This window comes from Diceros bicornis, unplaced genomic scaffold, assembly GCF_020826845.1.
Source record: "Diceros bicornis minor isolate mBicDic1 unplaced genomic scaffold, mDicBic1.mat.cur scaffold_67_ctg1, whole genome shotgun sequence".
NCBI classification, from domain to species: domain Eukaryota; kingdom Metazoa; phylum Chordata; class Mammalia; order Perissodactyla; family Rhinocerotidae; genus Diceros; species Diceros bicornis.
The window spans coordinates 153,219-179,525 of NW_026691553.1; the positions used below are offsets into that span (position 1 = coordinate 153,219).

Consider the following 26,307-nt stretch of genomic DNA (forward strand, 5'->3'; position numbering starts at 1 on the left):
AGCAGTTTGGAGAAGAAAACAAGAGGCTTCTTGCCAGATACATCGGAGAGTCTTAAGAGTTTTGCGGCATTTGGAGATAAACTACGGTGTTTCATAGAGAAGTCGGGGTGTGCTTTCTCTCGGGATAGAAACGGGGGTGCCTGAGAGACGGGGGGACTCGGGAGAGCGTGGACGCACCCACAGGCCCAGCTCCTCGTCTCCATCTCCCGCCCTCGTCCCCGCCTCCTCCAGCCCCGGGGAGGCCAAACCTGGGCGCCCTCGGCTTTCCCGCGGAGACTGACCCGGCGCCCCAGCCCGGGGGGCCCTTGTGTGCAGGGGGCTCACGCTCCTCTCGGTCATTCCCAGATTTAATTACAAACAGATTCCAAATGTCCGGTCCAGGCTGACAGCCGGGAGGGCGGGGGCCTCACCACCCCCTGACATGTGTCAGTTGTCTTGGAGTTGCCTGGATGCCCCCCTCATCCCAGGGGTGCCCCGAGGTCGCCCCTCACTTCCAATCAGCACGTACCCCGGCCTGAGGACGCAAACCACCTCAATTCTCCCCCAAAAAGACAACTGTGCACCAATTTTTCAGGTGGAAAAACTGAGCCCGGGCAGGACAGGAATCCATGTCCACCAGAGAATGGGGAACCCCCTACCCCCCATTCCAGGGAGAGACGCTGAAGTCCAGCCAGGAAGGGACGGGGCCTGCTGGCCCATCGGGGACCTCGGCCAGCGCTGCTTTTCGATACATTTTCTTTAAAGGCAAGAAGAGGCCCTGTCTTTGGTATGTACACCCCCGCTCCAGGCGGAGGGCAGAGGCAAGCAGGGGGCTCGGAGAAAGGGGTCCTGGGCCCCGTCTCCTGGCCTGGTTGACCCAGCCCAGCCAGGGCCGGCTGGAGGAGGAAGATTCCAGAAGCCCACGCGGAGGAAGGAGAGACAGCGGCATTCCGGCCTGACCAGGGTCCAGAGAAAGGCTGAGGAGCCCACAAGGCCACGACAGGGGCGTCTGGGGCGCTGGACACAAGCCAGGGCTGAGAACCATCACCTGGGGAGAAAGCAAAGGAGAGGTCAGGGGTCAGCTGAGACAGCAACCAGACCCCTGGGTCCCAGGCTCGGAACCTCAGCTACAGTGAGGGGCCTCAGGCCCAGGGGCCTGGGTTCGAGTCCCAGTTCTTGCTGTGTGACCTAGGGTCGTGCCCCGAACTTCTCTGTGCTGTTTCTTCTTCTGCAAAACAAGAATGCTAATAACAGTGCCTGTCTCAGAACTGCGTGGGGGTCAGTGAAGATTCAGGGAGGGGAAGGCACGGGGCCTGGACACAGCTGCGTTGGCAGCTATCATTACTGCCGTCGCTATTATTTCTCGGTTCAGAAATCCCTCTGGGGACAGGAGGGGAGCAGGCGGTACCCACAGCGCCACAGCGCTGCGGGTCATCTGGGTGTTCCGTGGGACCGCCCCCACCCCCGAAGCCGTTCCCCAGATTGGGAACCCCTTCTCTGCCTTCGTGAGGCCTGGCTGGGGGCAGGGAGGAGGCCGGGCGAGTCGGGGAGGAGACAGGAAGGAGACCGTTGTCATGGGGACCGGAGAGCAGCCCAGCCAGGCCCAGAAGCTCCTCTGGCTCAGCCCCTGGGGAAATTCCACAGCCCCTTCCCCTGCAGCCCCTCCTCCCCAGCTCCTGGCTTCACCGTATCCAGGTCCTGTTCCTCCCCTCAAAGTCTGCTCTGCCCCCCCCCACCCCTCTGCACCCAGTTCAGACGCATCCTCACCCCACAGCCCCCCCCTCACCAGAGACGTCCTGGAGTCGCCCAGAGCTGCCTACCCCCCCACAAAACCCTCCCGTGGCTCCCGTCACCCAAAGTGAAAGGGGCACTTGTCCATCTCAGCACCAGGACCCCCGGGCCAGGCCCCGCCGGCCCCTCCTCCAGGAGATTTTTACCAGCAGTCAGTCACAGAGTTACCATAACAACTCAGCAGTTACACCCCAAGGGCAACGAAAACACACATCGGCACAAAACCTGCACACACACGTTCACAGCGGCATCATTCACAGCGGCATCGTCCATAACGGCCAGAAAGTAGGAACACCCAAATGCCTATCAACAGGTGAATGGATACACACGACGTGTCCACCCACACACTGGAATATGACGCAGCCGTGAAGAGGAGTGAGGCCCTGACACAGCCACACCGTGGACGGACCTTGAACACACGATGCTCAGTGAGAGAACCAGACACGGAAGGACACACAGTGTGTGAGTCCATTGATGTGAAATGTCCAGAACAGGGACATCCCCAGACAGAACGTGGGTTTGTGGTTGTCAGGGGCTGGGGAGGGGATGGGGAGTGACTGCTGATGGGGACGGGGTTGCTTTTGGGGTGCTGGAATGTTCCGGAATTAGATGGGCGATGGTTGCACAACTCTGTAAAGATGCTAAAAGACACTGAGTTGTACCGTCTAAATGGGTGAGTTGTGTGGTATGTGAATTCCTTCCCAATTTTTAAAATGAGAAAAAATCCCGGCGACAGGGCAGACGCCGGGAGCCGCGGGCCGACCGCACACCTGGCTCAGGGCTCCCGCTTGACCACGCCGCGCAGGTGCAGCTCGCTCTCGGCGGCCACGATGGGCTGCCCGTTCTGCAGGTGGTAGTCGATCAGGTGGCTGATGCTCTCGAACAGCACGTCCTTCGTCCGCACCTGCGGGACCAGAGGCTCCGCATCAGCACCACGGGGGCCGGTCAGAGAGGCAGTCACTCGGGCCAGCCCCAGACCTCTGAGGCGGGTTCGGCGTTCTCACCAGTCCTACGGTGGCTCCCACGCACGCTCACGTCTAGAACCACCGGATCAGAGCCTGCCAGGACCCCAACTCCAGAACCAGCCTCAGGATTCCAGAACCATGTATGGACACAGGCTCCAAAACCACTAGGATCCTGGGGCCACACTTCCTACAGGGGTTTGAATCGTGGCCCCCAAATGATGTCTACGTCTTAACCACTGGAACCTGCGAATGGGACCTGTTTGGAAAAAGTGTCTTTGCAGACGTGGGTTTTTTTTTTGTGTATGTGAGGAGATCAGCCCTGTGCTAACATCTGCCAATCCTCGCTTTTTTTGCTGGGGAAGACTGGCCCTGGGTTAACATCCGTGCCCATCTTCCTCCACTTTATATGGGACGCCACCACAGCATGGCTTGACAAGCAGTGCGTCGGTGTGCACCCGGGATCCGAACCAGCGAACCCCGGGCCACTGCAGCGGAGCACAGGCACTTAACCGCTTGCGCCACCAGGCCAGCCCCTGCAGACACGTTTAAGGGAAGGGTCTTGAGATGAGCTCATCCTGGGTTACCTAAGTGGCCCCAAATCCAATGACTGTCTGTGTAACAAGAGTAAACGTGGACGCAGAGACACAAGGAGGACACCGCGAGAAGGCAGAGGCCGCGACTGGAGCGATGCGGCAACAAGCCGGGAGAACAGCAAGGATCAGCAAGGATCGTGGCAGCCACGAGAAGCCAGGAGAGATGGAACACACCCTCCCTCACGGCCTCACAAGGAAGCAGCCCTGAGACACCCTCCACTCAGACCCCTGGCCTCAGAACTGGGAGAGAATACATCTGTTGCTTTAGGCTGCCCAGTTTGTGGTCATTTGGTGGGGCAGCCTTAGGAGATGAATACACCCCTGGAATCTTGGACACACAGGTCCGGAAATCAGAATCACCAGATCCAAAAGCCACGTGTGTCTTAGAATGAGAAACCCTCGGCACCACTGTGAGCGGAACCGGATGCAACGCTGTCTGCAGATGCTCCTGGACGCTGCTGGGCTCAATAGACACACCACCCGGGGAGGAGGCTTAAAATGCACATTCCTGGGCCTGATGGCAAACCCTCTATTTCCACGGCACTGGGGATGGGACCTGGGTGCCTGCATTTTCACCAAGTATTTGATGAGATTTGGTATTCTACAGCAACTGTAAGATGCATCACTATTTTATGCACCACAAGGAGACAAAAAAAAAATCCCCATTAAACAGTGATGCAGTTCAAAGACGCAATTATGGTTAAAAAAAATCCAGACTTCAGAGATGTCAAAATGAGAGGCAAGAAAGCTGTGGCCCAGAGGCTTGAAGCAATTCAGTAACTCGCCCCCACAACTCGTAAACTGAAACGTGCTTTGTGAGCCCTAAAATACATCAGAAACCCAAAATACCGTATTTATCACTCCAAGATATCACTCCTTGTAAGATGCTTTAGCAGTGACAGAATGTAGGGGGGGAAGTGCATCTTACAACTGATGAAATAGGGCACTTTGTATGAAAGCATGAAAGGCCTTGAAATTGGAAAAGGTTTTGTAACTCCCAAAATGCTTTATAGACTGAGAAATCCTTTGTAAACCCTAAAATTCTTCTTCAACTGGAAAGTACTTTGTAATTCTAGAGTACCTGGTAAACGGGAATAGAATCTGTAAACATAAAGGGCTTTGTAACCCAGAAAATACTTCCTTAAACCTAAAGGACGCTAAGACGGTGGGCGCCCTAGGCCCTGGGCGCCTCCCCGCCCCTCCCCGCCTCGCCTCTCCCCGCCCTGCCTCGCCCCCTCCCCTCCCGGCCCCGCCTCGCCCTCTTTGGCCACGCCCCCGGGCCACGCCCTCTTCGATCCAAGCCCCGCCCCATCAGGCCCGCACCCACCCCTCTCGGCCCCGCCCCGCCCTCTCCCCGCCCCGCCCCCGCCCCGCCCGCCTCGCCCTCCTTGGCCACGCCCTCTTTGGTCCAAGCCCCGCCCCATCAGGCCCGCCCCCACCCCTCTCGGCCCCGCCCCGCCCTCTCCTCGCCCTCCTTGGCCACGCCCTCTTTGGTCCAAGCCCCGCCCCATCAGGCCCGCCCCCACCCCTCTCGGCCCCGCCCAGCCCTCTCCTCGCCCTCCTTGGCCACGCCCTCTTTGGTCCAAGCCCCGCCCCATCAGGCCCGCCCCCACCTCTCTCGGCCCCGCCCCTACCCGCCCCCTCCCCACAGGCTCTCCGCCCCGCCTCCAGCCCCTCCCCACGCCCTCCCTGCCCCTCCCGGCACCATCCACCGCCCCCGCGCCCACCTTACCACGCCCTCGGGGTCCACCAGCAGCAGGTGCTTGGGCTGCCCCGCGTGCATGCCGGTGAGGACGTACTGCCCGGGGTTGGTGACGCTGTCGCGCACGAGGAAGTCCCCGTCGGCTCGCAGCAGCTTCTCGGCCGCCCGCCGGCTCATCTGGCCGTGGTACCAGGGCTCCTGCCGCAGCTGCTCCTCCGTGGGGGCGATGGGCGCCCGGCGGGTCGGCGGGCTGGGCCACTGGTCCTCCACGGGGAGGGGGGCTGCCGCCGCGCCCGCCGCCACGGAGCACTCGTGCAGCTTCAGGGCGTCCTCAAAGGGTCCTGCGGGGAGGACGCGGTGGGAGGCAGGGGCCGGCAGCTGCCTCCTGCTGGGAAGGGGGGGCTGGGCTGGGAGGAAAAACCCCCCCTGGGGGACTGGGCAGCACTGACGGACCACCCGCTGTGCAGCAGACCTTGCAGAGAGCCCGCCCCAGTGCGTCCTTGGCTGTGCGCCAACTGTGCTGTGTGTGCTGAGTGTGCAGTGTGCACTGAGTGTGCTGTGTGTGCATTGAGTGTGGGCTGAGTGTGCACTGAGTGTGCTGTGTGTGCGCTGAGTGTGGGCTGAGTGTGCAGTGTGTGCGCTGAGTGTGGGCTGAGTGTGCTGAGTGTGCTGTGTGTGTGCTGTGTGCAGTGTGTGGGCTGAGTGTGCACTGAGTGTGCTGAGTGGTGCTGTGTGTGGGCTGAGTGTGTGGTGTGTGCACCGAGTGTGCTATGTGTGCTCTGAGTGTGCAGTGTGTGTGCTGAGTGTGCTGTGTGTGCGCTGAGTGTAGGCTGAGTGTGTGGTGTGTGCACTGAGTGTGCTATGTGTGCACTGTGCAGTGTGTGCACTGAGTGTGGGCTGAGTTGCTGTGTGTGCACTAAGTGTAGTGTGTGTGCTGAGTGTGCTGTGTGTGCGTTGAGTATGCGCTGAGTGTGGGCTGAGTGTCCTGTGCACTGAGTGTGCTGTGCGTGCTCTGAATGTGCTGTGTGTGCTCTGAGTGTGCACTAAGTGCACTATGTGTGCACTGAGTGTGCTGAGTTGCTGTGTGTGCACTGAGTGCTGTGTGTGAACTCAGTGTGTGGTGTGTGCACTGGGTGTGAGCTGGATATATACTGTGTGTGTGCTGGGTGTACGTCCTGTGTGCTGTGTGTGTGCTGTGTGTGCACTGTGTGGTACCAACCTTGTACCCGGTCACGTCTTCCCAGCCTCATTGGCTCTGGCCCTTATTGACCGTTCTCTGCTGGGTTTCCAAGCACTGTGTGTGCAGAGAACGGCAGCATTTCTCTCTCCCCAATGTGGACAGTATTTCTTTTTCGTGTCTTGTTACATTGGCGTCCTGCCCACTGTTTGTGCCTGGTGTTCCGTTATCCTGTCTGACCACACTGGCCACACCCCCCATACAACACTCCATCTCGGGGGCACGGGGCAGCAGGCACCCCCTCCTTCCCCAGACTTTCACAGAAAAGCTTCTGCTGGTTTGCAGAGGTTTGCTAAGGCCCCCAACAGGCACCAGTGTGACACTGGACAATCCACTGGCCCCCTCTGAGCCTCAGTGCCCTGGTTGTAAAGTGGGGATGTGAGGTGGCACAGCTCAGCCCTGACCCCTCCTCCGGTGCATCTATGCTTTGGTCCCCACTTCTGGTCCCTTGGGACCCCTCCTCCCTGACTCCTCCAGTGGCCGGGGTGAGGCCCAGCCAGCCTCCAGCGCCCAGGACACGTGACCGAGCCTGGCCAATCAGCATATTAAGCTCACCCTCCTGGCCGGTGATTGGCTGGGGGGTGAGTACATGACCCAGAGTGGGCGAATCAGAGGCAACCCCAGGCTATTTAAGGGGAGCCTGCAGGGAGCGTCTGCTTCTTCACCCGGGTGGCTGGGCCGACTGGTGCCCCGGGGGACAGCCTGTCTCGGAAGGCGCCCGCACCTGGAGCCCCTCCGCTCCCACCTGGGGACTGTGAGCCGTGGGGCCGGGCTCGTCGCCCAGTGCCCTGCGCACAGTAGGCGCCCAGCAGATACCAGCTCCTGTCCTTATCGCTGTGACAAGAAATCCAGCTGTCAGGTGGCAGGGGAGGGAGCTTTGCAGACTTTGTGAAGGAAGCGACGTGCAGCTGGCTGGGGAGGTTCTGGGGGCTCTCCAACTAGGGAGGCGTCCCGAGGGAGGGCGACGCCCCCGCCCGGGCCCCACAGTGCCCGTGGGAGAGGGCGGAACCGATGTGGTGGGAGATGAGAGCATTTGGACACAAGCCTTCTCCCTCTAACCGAGCCGTCCCCAGGCTGGGGCTTCCCCCAGGGCGGGAAGGAAGGGGCTCCATCAACATGTGGATTCGGCCTCCCTCATCAGCCTGGGGGTCCCCCAGAGAGCAGATGGTGCCCCCTCTTAGGCTGGGATTCCCACAGAAGAGGTTGGAGCCTCCTCCCTCAGACCAGGGAGTCACAGGAGGAGGAAGCTTCAACGCCCTCACCAGACTGGGGAGACCCAGAGGCAGGGATTGCGGAAGGCCTCCCCCAACAGCCTGAGCCTCCCCCATCACACCGCCCACTCTTTCAAGGTATGAACTAGGCCTCTCCTGTCAGACTGGGGACTCCCCTGGAGAGGAAGCTGGGTTACCCTCAAAAGACAGGTGAGCCACCCCATCAGACTAGGGAGTCCCATAGGAAACAGATGTCCCCACCCCCGCCCACTCAGAAAGTCCCCAGGGGAGAAAGCTGGGCTGCCCCCCTGGACCACAGGTGGCCCAGTCGTGCCCCCCCTCCCCGGGCTGGCTTGCCCCCACATACGCATGTCGAACAAGTCTTTCTTGGGGCTGTCCTCGGGCTGCAGGGGCTCCGGGGCGTCCAGACCCTGTGTGTTGACGTACAGGTGGTCCTCGTAGTCTTGGGGGCCCCGGGCGTCTGCTTGCACGTAGCCGTCTCCGGGCGGGGCTGGGAGGGCAGGAGGGGTGGAGGGTCAGATGGGAGCAGGCAAGACCCCCCCGGGAGCCCCCTCCCCCGCGCATCTGTCTCCCTCCAGGAAGGAAGCCACATGCCTTTTTGTGCCACACCATTTATGGGAGTGAAAAACCCCATAAATGCCCACCCAGCGGCTGGGGGGCACCGAGGTCCACGCCTGGGGAGGGGGCAGCCACCCACCCAGGCAGGAAGGCGGCCCAGCTTCCAAAGAAGCCAGAAATCCGATGTTTACGTTCAATCTCCACATTTAAAAGATAATAACAATAAACTCTGCTCTCCCTGTAATTACGTTATCAACATGATGCATAGGTCATCTGCTTGTTTGCGTTCTATTTTAGGATTCGCTTTCTTTTCTCTTTTGAATCTCGTTCTGAATGTGTAAAGCATTTACATGGTTCAAAAGCCACATTGAAAGGTATCCTTGGAGGACGTCCTGGCTGGGTCCACTCACTCACCCGGCTCTGCTGGGCCCTGCCCGGGGCCCCTGGCCTCCCCCCAGTGTATTATCAGACTTCTTGGTTTTTGCTGACCTAGAAGGGCACAAATGGCGTCCTGGGGGACAGTAACTCCCATTTCTCTAATTTTGAGCAAGGTGGGGCATCTTCTCCCAGGTTCGAAGGGCATGCCTCTATCTTCTCAGAACTATCTATTCATTTCTAAACGTCTCCATTTTTAATCCTTGGCAGGGAAATGACAATCTCTTAATACCCCACGTAGCCAGATGCAGCCCGAGGGCCTGCAGTTTGCAGTCTCTATTTTAGGGCAATTATATGGTTAATCCTCCTGGACACCTGAGCTTTCGTGCCAGCTCCGCCGGAGGTGGGCGGGGGCAAGTTAGTAACCTCTGCGCCTCGGTCTCGGTCTCCTCCTCCGTCAGACGGGGAGAACAGGAGGGTCTTCTTCATAAGCAGAGGTGAGAATTAAAACCTCAGAACAGTGTCTGGCAAAAGCTATGATTCAATACAACTGCTCACGCTGTGCTAGCCCTGGGTGGTGATGGGGGCAGAGGCTTCCTAGTCTGCCCAAAAGAGGCTCAGATTTTCCCAGCCTCTTACAGTCAGGTCTGGGTGAGAGGGAAGAAACCCAGGTTGCAGGAATCCAGAGTGAGAGAGATTCCTGGACATTGGAGCTGGGGCATTGACGTATTGGTAGGAGTTCTTGGCCAGAGAACTGAGAAAGGCATGACAAGCAATCACAGCATGTGCAGAGGCTCAGGGGTAGGAAATGCTGGTGAAAGGCTGGCAGTCAGGGGTGAGCAGCCCTAGTCCCCGAGAAACAGTAGACCAGGGCCTGATTACAGCTTGGCGCCTGGTGGGTGGGCGTCCGACGACATGAGTGTTCTTTAACCACAGGCTCTAGGAGCCAGTGGCGGTTCTGATGGTTGGCAGTAAAATGCCCAGATTATTTGGGAAGATCTAAAAAAAGGCCCCCACAGATGTGAGCAAGGCTGTGAGTACACGGCAGAGCTGGTGGGCGAACCAGCTGGCACGGCCATGTCGGCGAGCCGTCTGGCAGCCTCCAGGAACGTGACTGAGGTCTGCACCCCGGTACCAGCAGTGCCACAGCTCAGCATACGCGGGAGGAACACACGGGTGGGCCTAAGGGACGTCGGCCGCTGTGTGTCTAAACGGGGAGCTGAAAGAGCCTAATGCCCATGGAGAGGGGTCCGGGGAGCAGCACGCAGCTGTTCAAAAGACCGCACGGACGTAGCAAGGACCCTGGAGTGACCGAGGGTGACCGTGGCAGGCCCGAGGGTCGTCGTTCCTTTGGGGGCCTCTCCCTATAAAGTCTGAAAGCAGACGCAGAGGTGCTGGGGGGTGAGCTCCCAGCCTGGGAGCCGGGGCCAAGGGCATTCGAGCCTTCTCTGTCATTTTTAATTTTGTTTAACAGGATGAAATGCTCGTGGGCTGAAAACTTAATCATTTTCTTAAAATAAAAGCTCGCAGCACCAGGTGTGAATTTAAATCAAGAGGGTGATTTTGTGATTTCTGTCAAAATGGCTGGAGCAGCCGCCCTCCTGGGGATGGACCCTGTTGAAATCCTTGACCACGGCTGAATGACAAGCGTCGCACCCCTGTCGTCACAGCAAACGCCTGGGAACTGCCCGGTGTCTGTGAGTGCGGGGCGGGCAGAATAAAAGACGGTCCCTCGTGTGATGGAGTATTATGCAGTGATGAAAACGAGGGAGGGTGTCTGGCGGGCACTGATATGGAAAGAGCTCCTGGGGCAAAGAAAGCAAGGCGGGCACGTACACGGGAACCCCCATCTGTAAAAACACGGACAGTGATATAACCTGAATTGGCTTGACTATACATGGAAAATTCTGGAAAAATAATGGACGCTCCTAACTACCGACCCGACAGGGAGGTGGCTAAAGCAGGTTGGGGCAGGGACGAGAGAGTGACTTTTCAGGGAGTGCTTTTTGGTGTGTGTTTGAACCATGTGAACGCAGGATCTGCCCCAAAATGCAATGAAACTCATCTGTACAGAAAAAAATAGAAACTGAGGCAGGCCAACCTCATAAGAGCTTGGGAGTGAACACAGTCCCGGAACCGTGAGGGGGAGGCAGTGGGGGACCCAGGCCTCCGGCGGGAGCAGCTGGGGCGCCCCCGTGGCCCCGAGGGCATCCTACCCGTACCTGAGGGGCCCAGGTCCCACTGCAGGCCACGGGCGTCTCTTCGAGCAGGAGATGCTCCCTGAAAAAGAGAGCGAGGGGTCCTCCTGTGATGCGCGAACCCCAATTTTGAGCCGAGCGCCCCCGATCTTCCCGCCCCGACCCTCCTAAATGGCTGGAGACGTCAGTCAGAGGGGAAGCTCGGCTCTGAGCCACCTAAACTCTTCCCCTGCCCCCCCAACTCTCAAACTGCCCACGGGCCCACCCCCTGCTCCTCATCTGCCCTCTCCCTCCGGAAGGCGGTCTGCACCCTCCTGCCGCCTGGCACATGCTGTTCCCTCCACCCAGACACCCTTCCCTGCACTGCTCGCCTGAGCAACTCCTATTCACCCGTCAGGGCCCAGCCCAACGCTGCTTCCTCCGGGAAGGCCTCCCAACCACAGACAAAGTCAGTCTCTAGTTGAACGTTCGGGTAACCTTCCTCGGAAGCCCTTTCACGGCCCTCATTAAATTGCTGGTGTGATTGTTACACGATGTCTGAGGGCAGGAATCAAGTCTGAAGTGTCTAAGGCCGAGCGGCTCTGTGCAGCTTGGGGAAGGGGAGAGGGACGGGTGGGGCGTGAGGGACCCTCCTGGCCGTTGCTCCCCCGAGTCCGCAGAGGCTGACCTGGCCGACGGCCCCGAGGGCGCAGGGCTGCGTCAGGGCGAGCCTGGAGTCCACCAGCCCGCCCAGGGGCGGCTCCTTCCCAGGGATGCTGTTGTAGTAATTGTGCTCCGTCTCCTCCTCGTCCCCCCAGGCCGACTCCTCCGGCCCGGTCAGCCTGCGGACAGACAGCAGGCAGGAGCCCAGGCCGGGCCCAGCGCGGGGGCAGAAAGAACGGGGCTCCCGGGGCCACCAAGGCCTGGCGTCTGAGCTTCCCGGCGGGTGGGACGAGCCAGGCCCCAGGGTCTCTGACCCCCCAACCACGAGCTGGGCTAAACTACGGCATGTCCTCAGATGAGCGGTCCCCACTCCTTCCTGCCCACCTCCGGCCGGCCAGGCAGCCGGGGCGCAACCCCAGGCTTGCACCAGAGCCGGGTTAGGTGGCAACACCCTCGGCATTGAAAACGCCCTCGCCCTCTGGCCCCGTGGAAATCCATCCCATGGGAGCTCAATCAGGCGGGCGTGGTTCCTCAGAGCAACACGGGGAGTCCCGTGTGCCCCCCAGTCGGGAGGGACAGCAGGTTACATGCGGCACCGGAGGGGGGCCATGCAGCCCGAGAGGACGGGGCAGCTCCGGGCGCCCAGCTACGGGAGGGGGAAGCCAGCGCGTGTGTGATGCACACAGGCGTGCCAACCCATGTGCAAGACCGTGGAGGCGTGCCAGTGGGGAGGGTGGTGGGGAGGAGGCCCACGTGGGGGTGTGTACTTGTGCCCACCGCTCCTGTCTCTCATCACGTGCATATTTGAGTTTCTCGAAACTCATTTACTTGTTATCTGTTCTAACGAACTTCTATTAAGATCTTTAAGTTGGCGACGAGGGGGTCGGCGAATCGGCCGCCGCCTGTATCCGTGCAGCCCGGGAGCTAAGAACGGCTTCTACACTTTCAAACGGTTAAGAAAACATCAAAGAGCAATGTTTGGCGACACGTGCAAGTTACGTGAAATTCAAGTTTTCGTGTCTATAAATAAAGTTTTGCTGGCAGACGGCCAGTCCATCCTGTGACGTGTCTCCCCAGCTGCCTTCTCACTACGATGGCTGAGACAGGCGGTCTGGCCCGCAGAGCCAAGAACACTGACCGGCTGGCCCCGTGCGGAGGTGTCGGCCGCCCCCGTCTGACTGAGGACGGCGGTAATGACGGCAGCCGCTCCCTGAATCCCTGTCTCAGCCGGGGAGGGGGCTGTTCTGATCCCGGTTTGACAGACGAGGAAGGGGGGTCCCGGTGGCTGAGCCGTGTTCCCACGGAGGAGCCCAGAAGGAGGAGGGACAGGCCAGGGGGAGGAGGGGAGAGCTGGGAGCTGCCCCGACCGGGGTCCCCGGGGACGGGAGGAGGCGGGCCTGGTACCTTTCCGGGGGGACGACCACCTTGGGCGGGCTGTGCACATACTGCTTGAAGCGCAGCTCGAAGGCTTGGCCCACGGTGCTGATGACGCTCTGGGCGAGGCCCTCGCAGCACTCCAGGATGTGGCAGGCTGCGGACGGCGGTTTTGTGACAAGGCGGCAGCGTGGCCTCAGCCGGCTGACAAACCTCGGCCTACAGGGCCCCACCCGACCCCACTGGGCCTCACCTCTCTGGTTGATGGGGTCCTTAGCGACGTAGGCCACATAGTCCGTCATGTCCTGCGGACACAGGGGATGATGGGTGGGAGGGTCAGCTGGACCTGCCTGGACCACCCCAGCCAGGATGCCCGGCCGCCCGCCTCCAGCGAGGGTCTGGGTGGAGGGTCTCCAGGCTGCAGGGGACAGAGAGGCCAGAAGTCCACCTCCCCCGTCCGGGGCCTTACCGTGTCGCCGCCCGACGCAAAGGAGATGGACTGCATGTGGTGGTTGGCGATGATCTGGCCGGAGAGAGACACACGCAGTCACGGGGGCCGTGGTTCCAGGGTCAGGGGCCCTGGGGCTCAGGTGAGTCGCTGGACCGGGGCCACGGGAGGGGACCGGGAAAGGCAGGGGTGTGGGAATGAAGACGCCCCCTTGACTGGGCAGAGATGACCGAGACTCCAGCGGGACAGGAGCCCCCCAGCCAGGGCGGGATGCAGGGGCCACAGCCACACAGCCACATATGTGAACGGACACACCTGCCCCTCACTGGTGGACACCCTCTCACGTTCACACAGCGGAGCCCAGACACGGACACGCTGACACGTCCCAACACACAGATATACACGGACACACACAGATACACACGGACACACAGACGTACCTCTGACACGGAGACGCATAGACACACACTAACACACGGAGACACACACAATCCTCACACAAACCACACCACAAGCACACTCACAGACACACTTCATTTGCCGGCACACACTCTCCCACACACAGATGCTCGAACGTCATCATGTCCAGACACAACCACTCAGACGCACTCAAGCCCACCTTCACACCCCGACACATCACAGACTCGCCCTCACAGCCTCCCACACAGATGCCCAGGCTGGCACTCGCACACTCACACACACTCACACACACACACACCTTATGCAGCCCTGGAGGTGCTGAGGGGACACGAGCAGGACCCACTGCAGGCTCCTGACTCTGCGCTATCACCCCATCAGCATCACCTGCATGCTCGTTTGCATGCTCACCTACATCCATGCACTCATTTGCATGCTCATTTGCATACTCACATCCATTCCCTCATTTGCCTGTTCACTACACCCATGCACTCATTTGCATACTCACCCATTCCCTCATTTGCATGCTCACTTACATCCATGTGCTCATTTGCATACTCATTTGCATAATCTCTTCCATTCCCACATTTGCCTGTTCACTGCATCTATGTGCTTATTTGTATACTCATTTGCATAGTCACTCACAGCCATTCCCTCATTTGCATGCTCGCTTACATCCATGTGCTCATTTGCGTGCTAATTCGCATGCTCACTTACATCCATTCCCTCGTTTGCATACTCATTTGCATCCAATGGCTGCCGCTCATCGCATTCCTGAGTGCTCACATCCCTCCACGACCCAGTGACCAGCAGCGATGGGGCCAGGCAGGGCTCAGTCAAAGCACCAGGCACCTCCCTGGGTCCCCCACAGATCACCCAGCCAGTCTCGCCCACAGGGATCCTCAGGGCTCCCCCCTTGCTAGACCCCACCCCACGGAGGACCCAGCCGGTGGGCACGTCACTCCCCTCTCAGCCCCTGTGTCCTGGTCTGCAGGCAGAGTCACTGTGGAGATGGGGAGGGGCTGACCGTGCTGGCAGCTGCCCCACACACAGCTTCTTCCCCAGGGCCGGTCCACGCCCTCCTCCCCAGGGCCCTGGCTTTTTCAGCTCCCCTCCTGTGTGCGCCCACAGCAGCCAAGCTCATACCAGACCACACATCACAGCACTTCCTTGCCTCAAACTCCCCAAGATCGCAGTGCCCTCTGGACAAATCCCAGCTCCTCACCGTGATCCTCACTAACCTCTCCAGCTCCGTCCTCCCAAAAGCTGACCTCTGCCAGGGACACCCTCTCCTCGCCTCCTCACTCAGCGCCGGCATCACCGCCTCCAGGAAGCCCTCCATGACGCCCCTGCTAGGTCACAGTGCCCTGTGCATGCTCACAACAACCCCTGCCTGGCCTCACAATGCTTCTCAGAATTTGTAATCATTCCCTCATTTCCGCAATTATATTTTGATTGCTTGTTTCCACCAGAAGATTCCAAGCCAGGGTCTCTCCCCCTCGGCACTGCTGACATTGGGGCCGGGTCATTCTCTGTGGGAGGCCGTCCTGGGCACTGTGGGGTGCTGAGCAGCGTCCCTGGCCCCCACCCACTCGATGCCAGGAGCGCCCCCAGTCATGACAGCTGTGGGGCTGCATCCGTCCTCTGCTGGCTCCAGGCGGGGCCCCAGCAGGTCTCCAGGTGAACACGTTCACACCAGTACCCACAGGTCACAGGCAGCCCTGCACCCACCATCCCTCCAGGCCTCACAGACGCTGCCCTGCGAGGGGTCTGGGGAGCTGGGGCAGCACTCACCTGGCGCGTGGCAGGCACGGAGAGGTTGAGCCCGTCGATAGAGATGCTGACGGCGATGCTCATGCCGGCGAAGCGAAGGTTGCTCTTGCCCAGAATGGAGGCCAGCGCCTTGTTGGGTGCCTGGGGGGGCGGGCAGAGGGCAGTGGGGGCCTGCTGGCTGGGGCTGCAGAGGGGCTCCGCCCGGGGCAGGGTCTGAGGACGGCCAGAGCGCCCCCCCACAGGCTCCAGCCGCGCCCACCAGCCCCACTCGGGGACCACGAGCCCCTTACCCACCTTCTTCTTCCAGGAGCCCCGGACGCCGGGCACCACCTCGTGGAGCCTGTTGATGGCTTCCCTGTGGGGGGAGGGCGGAGGGGCTTAGAGAGCTCGGAGGGGAGGGGCTGGGGGGCGGGAGCTCAGAGCAAGGAGGGGATGAGGGAGGGAGGGATGCTGGGCTGCCTGGAGAGAGGGGGAGGCATGAATGGGGCTCCTCGGGCACCCGGCCCCCACCCCGTTTGCATCCGGCAGGTACCCCACCCTCAGCCCTCTCCCCCTGAGTCTGGACCCCAAGTTCTGTGTGGCCACAGGCCGGTCAAGATTCCCATTGGTGGCAGGAGAGGTCGACCTCTGCTCTGAGCTCCCCCAGGCGGCGGCAGGAAATGACCCCCAGAGAACATGGGAGAGACCCCTGCAGAACTGCTAATCCCCCGGGAGCGGCCAGGACTGTTACAGGATCCTGAAGGTCAGAAGGTCAAACAACAGGCTCTCAAAGATGCTGGTGCCAAAAGGAGAAACTAGACCCTCACACCCAGCGGGCGGGAAGGTAAAATGGTGCAGCCGCTGTGGAAAGGGCCCAGCAGGTCCTCGAAAGGTTAACAGAGTCACCACACAGCCCAGCCGTCCACTGCCGGCACACACCCAAGAAAAATGAAAACACACATCCACACAAAACCTGCACACGCGTGTTCACGGCAGCACGATTCACAGTAACTGTCAAAAGGTGGAAACACCCAAATGTCCATCAACTGATGATGGATCCACACGTGTCCACCCACAAGATGGAATATTACTCGGCCATGAAGAGGAGTGAGGCCCTGACACAGCCACACCGTGGATGGACCTTGAACACACGACGCTCAGTGAGAGAATCAGACACAGAAGGACACACGGTGTGTGATCCCATTGATGTGAAATGTCCAGAACAGGCGCATCCACAGACAGAACGTGGGTTTGTGGTTTTCAGGGGCTGGGGAGGGGTGGGAGTGACTGCTGATGGGAACGGGGCTTCCTTTATGGGTGATGGAATGTTCTGGAACTAGAGAGAGGTGTTTGCATAACTCTGTGAAGATACCAAAAACCATTGAATTGTGCACTTTCAGTGGGTGAATTGTTTGATATATGAATTATAATATGATATATGAATTTGATATATGAATATATATAATTTGATATATGAATATAAAACAAGAGTTTTTTTAATGCATTTCCATATGCGAGAAAAGATGCTGGTCCCTCCTGCCTGAGCCCTGCTTGTCTCCTGACTCCGTGACTCCGTTCCAGGCGGCTCAGAGCATCAGGAGAGCGGCGTACCTTCTCTGCATTGAAAACATCAAGGGCGACAGAGATGCGGTTCCCACCCTGGACGGGCCCCCAGCCCCCCAGCCCTGACCCGACTCACGTCAGGAACGAGCCAGCACCCACCCATCCCCCGAGGTGCCAGGGCGTCTCCCAACACCCCCATGGAAACCGCACACCCTGCGAGGGGGGACGTGTGTCATTCCCAGATGCTGCTGCCGCTCGCCGAGCCGAGCCCCAGCTGCCCGTCCCGAGGCCCCCAGCAGCCCAGCCACAGAGGCTCACCTGGTGACCTGGGTGCGAGTGTTGAAGTCCAGGGAGCGCATGGAGCGGAGGACTTCGATGCAGCCCATGTACTGAGGGGAGAGAGGACAGGCGTGAGCAGGTGGCCCGCGCGCAGCCCAGTAGAGCCCAGCCGGGGACTGGCGGTCGAATCCGGTCCATCCCCCAGCCAGCTCTCCACTCTCCTCTCCTGCACCCACTGGGTTCTAGCCCTTTCCTCCGTCCTCGATGACGGCTGGCCTTGTTGCCCCAGGGCCTTTGCACCTGCTGTCCCTTCCCCCAACTATTTGCGGACTGGTTCCTTCCTCATCTCAAGGCACCACGTCCCCTCCCCGGAGCCACCTGCCCCGCCTGTAAGTTGTTCCACAGAAGCTGGTTGTTTCCTCCAGGCTGTTGGTTGAACGGTCTGCTGTTGACTCTCTCTTTCTGTTCCTCGAGAACGTGAGCCCAGGAGTGGGATGGTGGCGGTCTTGCTCACTCCCGCATCCCCAGAGCCCAGCACAGGGCCTGCAAGCAGACGGACGAGACCCTCTGGCCCACGGAGCCCAGAGCATTGACCCTCTGACCCTTTAAGGAAAAGTGCGCCGACTCTGGCCTAGACCACCGTTTCCACGGAAAGTAATTCAGAGTCTCCGGGAGACAGAGGAGGCGAAACAGCCAGCAGAGCTCCCAGTGGCTTCAGCCGCCGCCAAGGAGGGGGAGCGAGGACCAGACGACGGCCTCGAGGGTCCCCCCATCACGGCGTCCGTGCCTCTGGGAGGGTGACGGGGCCACGTGGACGGGGGGCCACGTGACAGCATCTCTCCTACGATCCCATTTAGATGAAACGTCCAGAACAGGCAAATCCGCGGAGACAGAGAGTGGATCCGTGGGTGTCAGGGGCTGGGGAGGGGGATAGGCGTGACTGCTGATGGGGACGGGGTTTCCTACCAGGGCGATGGAATGTTCTGGAATTAGATAGTGTTGATGGTTGCACGACCTTGTGCATGCACTAAATGGCACTGAATTCTACACTTGAAAAGGATTCATGGTTCATTTTGTTATGTGAATTTAGTTCAATTTTTAAAAAATGATAAATGCACGCATGCGGTGACCTTGAAATTCCATTTTTAGGACTCTACCCCACAGACCACCAGCCGTGGGCCATCGACGTGTGTGCAAGTTACTCTGTGGGGGGGCATACCCCACCCTTCTCCGCTGGGCTGGGCTGGGGAACAGGCGGCCTCCAGCCCCTCAGAGACAGTCCCAATGCCTGCTGATTCCCTCTGCCCCCCGAGCTGCCCCTCGAGCGGCCCCTCGAGCGGCCCCGGGACGCCCTGCGTCCAGGCTGGTTCCGACACCGGCCCTCCTCCTCTCCTCCGCGAGTCCTGAGTCCCTCGGTCTCCCCTCAGGCACGCACGGGACATCCTTACACTGAAAATTACCTGTGTTCACTGCAACTTTACGTTTAACCGGGCGTCCCGTATTTTCACAAAATCTAAACAAATCACGGTACTCGGGATGGAAGAGTGTGCGGTTGTAAAAAGAAACGAGAAATGTTTTATGTATTGGTGTGAAATTATCTTCGAGATACGGCGCTAAGCAGCAGAGTGAGGCGCAGAACGGAGGCGCGGAGTCACCGTTCGTGCAGATGAGGTCACAGAGGAGCGTGTGTGTGCACAGGCGTGTTTGCACGTGTGCATGTGTGTGGAGGAATGGTTCTGGCAGGACAGGGCGCTGCTTCTGGGGAGAGGGACAGGACGCCGTTGGCCAACTGTCTAATGGCCACAGGTTGCCCCTCCCCCGTCCGGGCTCTCGGCCACGTGACTTGTTTGGGTCAGCAGAGGTGACACAAGCAGAGGCCTAAAGGGCACTTGTGCTCCGGGGCTCCCTCCCTTGCCGCCCTCAGGACCCTGCGACCTGCTGGGCCAGCCTGCCTGACGATGAGACACGGGGCCCGTCCCTATCACCCCAGCTGACATGGGGCCCGTCGCCACGTGGACGAGGACACCGCTCAGCCCCAGCCAACCCACAGAACCACAGGAAACAAAAAATGTTCATTGTTTTCATGCACTAGATGGTGGGGTTGTTTGTTCCACAGCAAAACCTGACTGAGACAGTGACTTGGGAAGAGAAGGAGCAAGTCAGACGAAGATCCAAACACAAGAACAAGCCCAGAGGTGGAAGAAGCTCGGAGAGACCATGGTCTCCGGAGAGACCGGAGCAGAGAGAGATGAGAGGACGGAGGCCAGGAGGCAGAGGTTGCAGGACCCGGGGCTGTGACGAGGGGTGGGGTTTCATTCTGAGCGAGTTGGGGAGCCACGGGGGAGTTTTAAGCAGAGGAGTGAACTGATTCATCTCACCTTTTTTTGGTTGGATGGATGGATGATGAATGGATGGATGATAGACGGATAGAGAGATGGATAGATGGATGAAGGATGGGCGGATGGATGGATGGATGGGTGGATATATGGAAGCACAGATGGATGGATGGACAGACAGATGGATGAATGGATGGACAGTTGGATGGATGAACACATGGATGATGGATAGACGGGCGGATGGATGGATGGACGGATGGGTGGATGGATAGGTGAATGGATAGACAGATGGACAGGTGGATGGATGGACGGATGGACAGATGGATAGCTGGATAGACACATAGATAGATGGATGGATGGACAGGTGGATGGATGGATAGACACATGGATAGATGGATGGATGGACAGGTGGATGGATAGACAGATGGATGGATGGATAGATGGATGGATGGATGGATGGACAGTTGGATGGATGGATAGACACATGGATAGATGGATGGATGGACAGGTGGATGGATGGACAGGTGGATGGATGGATAGGTGGATGGATGGATGGATGGATGGATGGATGGGTGGATGGATGGATGGATGGATGGATGGGTGGATGGATGGATGGATGGATGGGTGGATGGATGGATAGGTGGATGGATGGACGGATGGACAGATGGATAGCTGGATGGACACATAGATAGATGGATGGATGGACAGGTGGATGGATGGACAGGTGGATGGATGGATAGACACATGGATAGATGGATGGATGGACAGGTGGATGGATGGACAGGTGGATGGATGGATAGGTGGATGGATGGATGGATGGATGGGTGGATGGATGGATGGGTGGATGGATGGGTGGATGGATGGATGGATGGATGGGTGGATGGATGGATAGGTGGATGGATGGATGGATGGATGGGTGGATGGATGGGTGGGTGGATGGATGGATGGATGGATGGATGGATGGATGGATGGATGGACGGATGGATGAGCAGGTAGATGGATGGATGGATGGACAGATAGATGGATGGACAGGTGGATGGATGGACAGACGGACCAGCATGGACTACATGCTAGGCACATGTTAGACACGTGGGACCTCACAGGGCATTAGCTGTGGTCCCTGCCCCCAGGAGTGGTTCTCCCTCTGAGTAGACAGCGGTGATGGGCGCTGGCTGCTCAACGGTATCTTCCCTCCAGCAGAGCGTGCGTCTGTGGGGTGGGTGTCGATGGGCCCGGGGTGAGGGGGTCTAAGTCACGTGCCTGCCCCCGACTCACCCTAATCAATGCACAGCCCACTCTCGTCATGTGGGAAATCCTCCCGTGAGCCCCTCCCTGGATGAAGCGTGGGCCCTGATGGGAGGCACGGGAGAGGCAGGGGTCCACACGAGAGGAGGCGGTGGGGTGTCACCACCCTGCAGGGCTGAGAACAGCGACAGCAAACTCGGAGCCCACAGGCCCAGGCGGGGCAGGTGGACAGCGGCTGAGTGGTCCAGTTAGGGAGACACTGGTCAGTCACTAACACGCCACACGCCACGCCCTGCTCCAAGCCTCTCCAGATGTGACCTCTTAACCCGCCCCCCAAACCCCAGGCCACAGCAACAACTGTCACCTCTCAGGAAACAGACCCGGGAGGTTAGGGAACCTGCTGTAACTCGGAGCTTGTAGGCGGCAGAGGCAGAATTTGAACCCATACCCTCGGGCCCGGAGTCTCACTACCACAGTACAGGATGCGGTGGGGGCTGCGGCCAACCCCATACTCCACGGCCAGAGGGGCCGATGTTGCCAGACCACCCGATTGTATCCAAAGGACCAGAAATCTGGGGCTTCTGTGTGAAACCCCCCAAATTGTGAATGGTGACCAGAAATGGACTTTTTATTTTTAAATAGAAGGGCAGAAAAAAGAAGGTCAAAGGTCAAATCAGCCTTGGACCAGCCAGATGACCTCCGACCCAGAATCACAAACTCTCCAAACACTGTCGTGGGTTAAACAGCAGCCCCCAAAAGGGTCCGTCCACGTCCTCGGCCCCAGAACCTGCGAACGGGGCCTTATTTGGAAAGGGAATCTCTGCAGACGAGATGGACACCCCGAGACGAGATCAGGATGGGCCCTTATAAGACCGGTCCTGATAAGAGAAGAGCAGAGGGACATGCAGCCACCAGCCGAGGGCTGAGAAAGCCTGGAACGTTCTCCCAGAGCCTCAGGGGGAACCAGCCATTGACACCTCCATGTCGGACTTCCAGCCTCCAGGACCCGGAGAGAATAACTTCTGTTGGTAAGCCCCCAGTTCATGGTCATTTGTGACAGTGGCCACAGGAAACTACGAGAGAAGGTCAGGGGAGACCCAGGCGGCTTTGTACCCACCCTCCGCTCTGCAGATGTAGAAACTGAGGCACCCCAGAGCCCACCCTGGGATGTTGCAGGGAAGGAATCAGTTTACAAGTGGGGAAACTGAGGCCCAGAGAGGGGAGGGGACCGGGCCAAGCTCACACAGCGAGCCAGGGCGGATAGAGAGTGAGCACCTGGCACGCCGCACTCCCAGTGAGGGAGGCTCTCCTCCACTCCAGCCCACCTTCCCAAGTTGTGCCAGAGGGCTCGGACTATTATTTACTTAATACTTTTATTTTAAATAAACTCCATTTTTAACATAACTGTGCTTATTTTTAAAGGAGACTGCAGGAAATGACTCAGACGTCCATCAGCTGATGAATGGATCCATGCAACGTGTCCATCCACACACTGGAATACGACGCAGCCATGAAGAGGAGTGAGGCCCTGACACAGCCACACCGTGGATGGACCCTGAACACACAACGCTCAGTGAGAGAACCAGACACAGAAGGACACACGGCGTGTGATTCCATTGACGTGAAATGTCCAGAACAGGCAGATCCACAGACAGAAAGTGAGTTTGTGGTTGTCAGGGGCTGGGGAGGGGGATGGGGAGTGACTGCTCATGGGGACGGGGTTGCTTTTTTGGGCAATGAAATGTTCTGGAGTTAGATCATGGTGAGGGTTTCACAACTCTGTGAATGCACTAAAAACTTCTGAATTGTACAGTTTAAATGGGTAAATTTTGTGGTATTGAATGATATCTCAATTTTTTAAAGTTTGTACAAGGAAACTGTACATGGCTACCATCACCCCCGGGTTTGATGCCCAACCGTGTTTTCCTAAGAGCCATTAAAATAATCATAAAATTATCAAAATGAAAAGCATCCACCCAGGCAAGAATCCTCGCTTTTTGCTAAAAGAAGTTAGTGAAAGTTTGTCAGGAACGAGGATGTGAGCAGAATCTGAGTCTCCGTCCCAGCTGAGGGTCAAGAATAGACAAACCAGATGGTGGTGACCGGGCTGGGACGGCGGGTGGTGCGGGCGGTGCCGGCCGGGGGACTGGGCAGCTCGGGCCGGACGAGGCTGCGCTGGGGCGCATGCACTGGAGACTTCCTTACATGCCTCACCTACGTCATCCCTCAATTTTAAAGGTCCAACCAAAAAAAAACAGTGCACCCCACAGATCCTTATAAATGGTAAAGGAAACAAACGGGACCCTCACCAGGGAGAGACGTCACCTTAACCAAGGGTGTCAGTCTCCCGAAACAAAGCAACACAGACGGCGGCTTGAAAGATCAGGAGTTTATTCTCTCCGTTCTGCTGGCTGGACGTCCAGAATCAAAGTGTTGGCTGGGGGGCTCCGGCCAACAGCTCGAGGGGAGGGTCCTTCTCGTCTCTTCCAGCTTCTGGCGGCCGGCAATCCTTGGCTTGCAGAACATCACTCTGTCTCCCTCTTTACGTGGCCGTCACCCCATGCCCGTGTCCAAATTCCCCTCTTCTTATAAGGCCACCAACCATTACCACCCTACTCCAGGACGGCCTCATCTTAACTGGATTACACCTACAAAGACCCTGTTTCCAAGTATGGCCACATTCACAGGTTCCCATGGACGTGAGTTTGGGGGGACACTACTAGCCGAGTCCCTGGGGAAGGGGGACAAGAGGTGTGGGGTCTGTTGTAAAGGAGGCAACGACTTGACCAGATGCAAACACAAACTTCCCGCATCCTGGTCCCCAATAGCCGACTGAGGAGATGGGAATCCTGCAGGGGGCTGGAGGACATCTCGGAACCCCTGACACTTTTCTCGGATGTACAGTGCGCTGCGGGCGAAGGAGGACGCCCACCTCGGAAGACTTGACGGCGAGCGTCATCCGAAACCACACGCAGGGACAGAGGTACCGAGCAGAGGGAACGTGCTCACAGGCGCAGGCGCGGGGACGCGGGTTCACGCCAACTTCTCTGTGCGTTTGAAAGGTTCGTAATAAAAAGCCGGGATAACCGAAGACCCGTTTCTTTACACCACATTCCAAGTCCCCGGACGGTCGCATCCCGAATCCTGAGGTCTGGCCCCGTTCCGGACGCCCCTCCCCGCGCCCCCACCTCAGGCCACGGTCTCTGCACGTTCCGATTCTGTCGTCTGCCAAAGAGCTTTCAATGCGGGTTCAGCCCCCAGACTCCCGCCCATCCAGAACCGGGGCGACGCCTAACCTGCGCATGCGCGTCCCCCACCCACCTGCCGCCCTCTCCCCGCCCCTCCCCACGTGACGCCGTGGGAACCCCGACCCCTCCGCTGGGTTCGGGTGGAGATGGGGGCCCGGGTGCGGGGAGAGGAGGAAGGATGGAGAGGAGAGACCAGGCTCTCGGGTCCCGGGTGTCCAAGGCACAGAAGTGGGGGAGGGAAGCCCAGTCCCCAGGCTGGGGGTCCGGGGAGGATGCGATCTGGGGGACCCGGCCGGCGCACTCACCCGCACGATGTAGGAGACCCCGGGCCCCAGGACCCTGGCGTCTGGGTGGAGCCAGCCGTGCGCCGGCTTGTGGATGAAGCTGCCTTTGCGGATCCACTCGTCGGCGGCGGCGTCTGGGGGCGCGGCCGCCCCCCGCGCGCCCCGCGGCCCGCGCGCCCCGGGGGTCCGGCAGCGGCTGAGCGCCGGCAGCGGGCAGGGCGCGGCGCAGCGCGGCTCGCAGGCGCCCAGGACGGCGGCCGCCAGCGCCGGGACGCTCGCGGGGCCGGCCGGCTCGGGCTGGGGGTCGGCGCCCCCCGCCGCCCGCGCCGCCGCCGGGCTGCGGCCCAGGAAGCCGGCGGGGGCCGCGAACTTCCACTGCGGCATGCGCGGCAGCAGCGCGCAGAAGGTGGTGGGCGCCTCGGGCTCGGGGGGCGCGGGGGGCGCGCGCCCGCCCGGACCCTGCGTCATGGCCGCGGCCGCCCGACCGAGCCCGACCGGGCGCTGCGCCTGGCGCGGAGGCGGCCCTCCCGCTCCCTCCCGCTGCCTCCCCGCCCCCGGCCCGGTGATGTCATCCGCCCGGGCCAGCGCGCAGCCGCGGGGGGCTGCGCCCCTGGGACCCCGGCCCTCGGCGTCCCGGCGCCTGGCGGGGCGCCTGGGGAAACTGAGGCCCGCCGAGGGCGCGCGCGCTGACACGGAGCCGGCAGCCGGGGAGGGAGCGATGTTTCCAACCCAGGACCCGGGCGGTGACCCCCTACTCCGCCCCCCACCCGTCGCCCAAGTTCCTAGAAGGACAGAAGTGGGAGAGACTTAGAAATCACCTCTGTTCTTCCCTTTTTGACTGATGGGGAAACTGAGGCCTGGAGAGGGGCAGAGGCGTGGTCTGGGAGGGAGAGATCCCCAAACCCTAAGGTCAGCCCCTTCCCTACCCACGGTCCCAGCCAGAAGGTACTTGAAAACCACGCCCTGCTTTATTTCCTAAGGGGGAAACTGAGGCCCAGAGGGGGGAGGGGCGTGCCCGAGGGCGCACGGCGGAGACGCGGACCCAGGAGCGCCGGGCTGGGCTGCCTGGGTCTGGGAGGGGGAGGGGGACTCAGGGCGAAGCCGAGTCCCCGTCTGCTGCCTTTCTCTGGGCCTCAGTTTCCCAGCCTGGAGGGTCACGGGTTCCTCCGTTTCTGGGCAGCACTGTCCGGCATCAACCAGCTGAACTCTTGGGCCTCAGGCTCCCAGGCCCGCCGGCCCCGCCGGCCCCCCTCCAGGCCTCCTGGGTCGATTCCTTCTGCGCCGGGGATGGGACGCGCGGTCACCCAGGCCCCAGGGCCCCGGCCGCAGTCTCGGCCACCCCCTCCCCCTCCCGGCTGGGCCGACTGCCGGGAAACAAAGGAGGGGCCGGGCGCGGGCAGGTGGGGAGGCGGGGCGAGGCCCGGAGTCGGATCAATAAATCAGAGAAATGAGATCACCGCGCCCGGGGGAGGGGGAGGGGGGGAGGGGGAGGGGGAGGAGGCCGCGGCGGGAGGCGCGCGCGGCCGCGATTGGCCGGCGGTGGGGGCGGGGGGTCGGCGATGCTGCCCGAGGCCGAAGCGTGAGGCCGAAGCGTCACGCCGCGTCACATTGTGCTGCGGTCCCGCGGTGAGCCGGGGGGTGTGGAGGGCGTGGCTTCGGGCCAGTGTAGGCGCGGCGTTTGTCAAGCCCGGAGCCCCCGTCTGCACTTGTGTGTCCCTGTGTGTCTGTGTGGTCCACACCCGTGCGGACTGTGTGAGGGGTGGGTTGTAGTATATTGCGTGCAGACGTAAACATGTATGTGTGCATGTGTAGGAGTCCTGGTGTGTGTCCAGGTGTGTGTGTGTGCGTATGGGTCCTGGTGTGCATCCAGGTGTGTGTGTGTGTGTGTATGGGTCCTGGTGTGCATCCAGGTGTGTGTGTGTGTGTATGGGTCCTGGTGTGTGTCCAGGTGTGTGTGTGTGTGTGTAGAGTCCTGCTGTGTCCCCCTAGTCTGTAAGGGGTGTGTGTTCAGGTTCAGCACCCCCAGGCTGAGGGAGGGGACAGAGTAAGGAGAGGGCTGACACCCACCCCAGGACCCTCTGCGTGCTGC

The 26,307-nt window shown here is 59.9% G+C and overlaps 1 protein-coding gene across 5 annotated transcripts; it reads right to left on the bottom strand.

Annotated features, from left to right (window-relative positions):
* Positions 1–331: 331 nt before the first annotated feature.
* On the bottom strand, positions 332–24,705 carry SHC2 (SHC adaptor protein 2). 5 transcript variants are annotated; one of them, XM_058537745.1, is made up of 13 exons: positions 24,240–24,705; positions 17,145–17,215; positions 15,579–15,639; positions 15,306–15,425; positions 13,116–13,169; positions 12,900–12,951; positions 12,677–12,803; positions 11,298–11,451; positions 10,655–10,712; positions 7,846–7,989; positions 5,061–5,371; positions 2,541–2,674; positions 965–1,027 (listed from the first exon to the last, which is right to left on the bottom strand). In XM_058537745.1, the coding sequence occupies exons 1-12, from the start codon at positions 24,684–24,686 to the stop codon at positions 2,546–2,548; spliced, it is 1,728 nt and encodes a 575-aa protein (XP_058393728.1). In that variant the 5' UTR covers positions 24,687–24,705; the 3' UTR covers positions 965–1,027; positions 2,541–2,545. The 5 variants fall into 5 exon arrangements, with proteins under 5 accessions (XP_058393726.1, XP_058393725.1, XP_058393728.1 ...); XM_058537744.1 differs by having other exon boundaries at positions 10,649–10,712; XM_058537743.1 differs by lacking the exon at positions 2,541–2,674 and having other exon boundaries at positions 332–1,027.
* Positions 24,706–26,307: the final 1,602 nt, after the last annotated feature.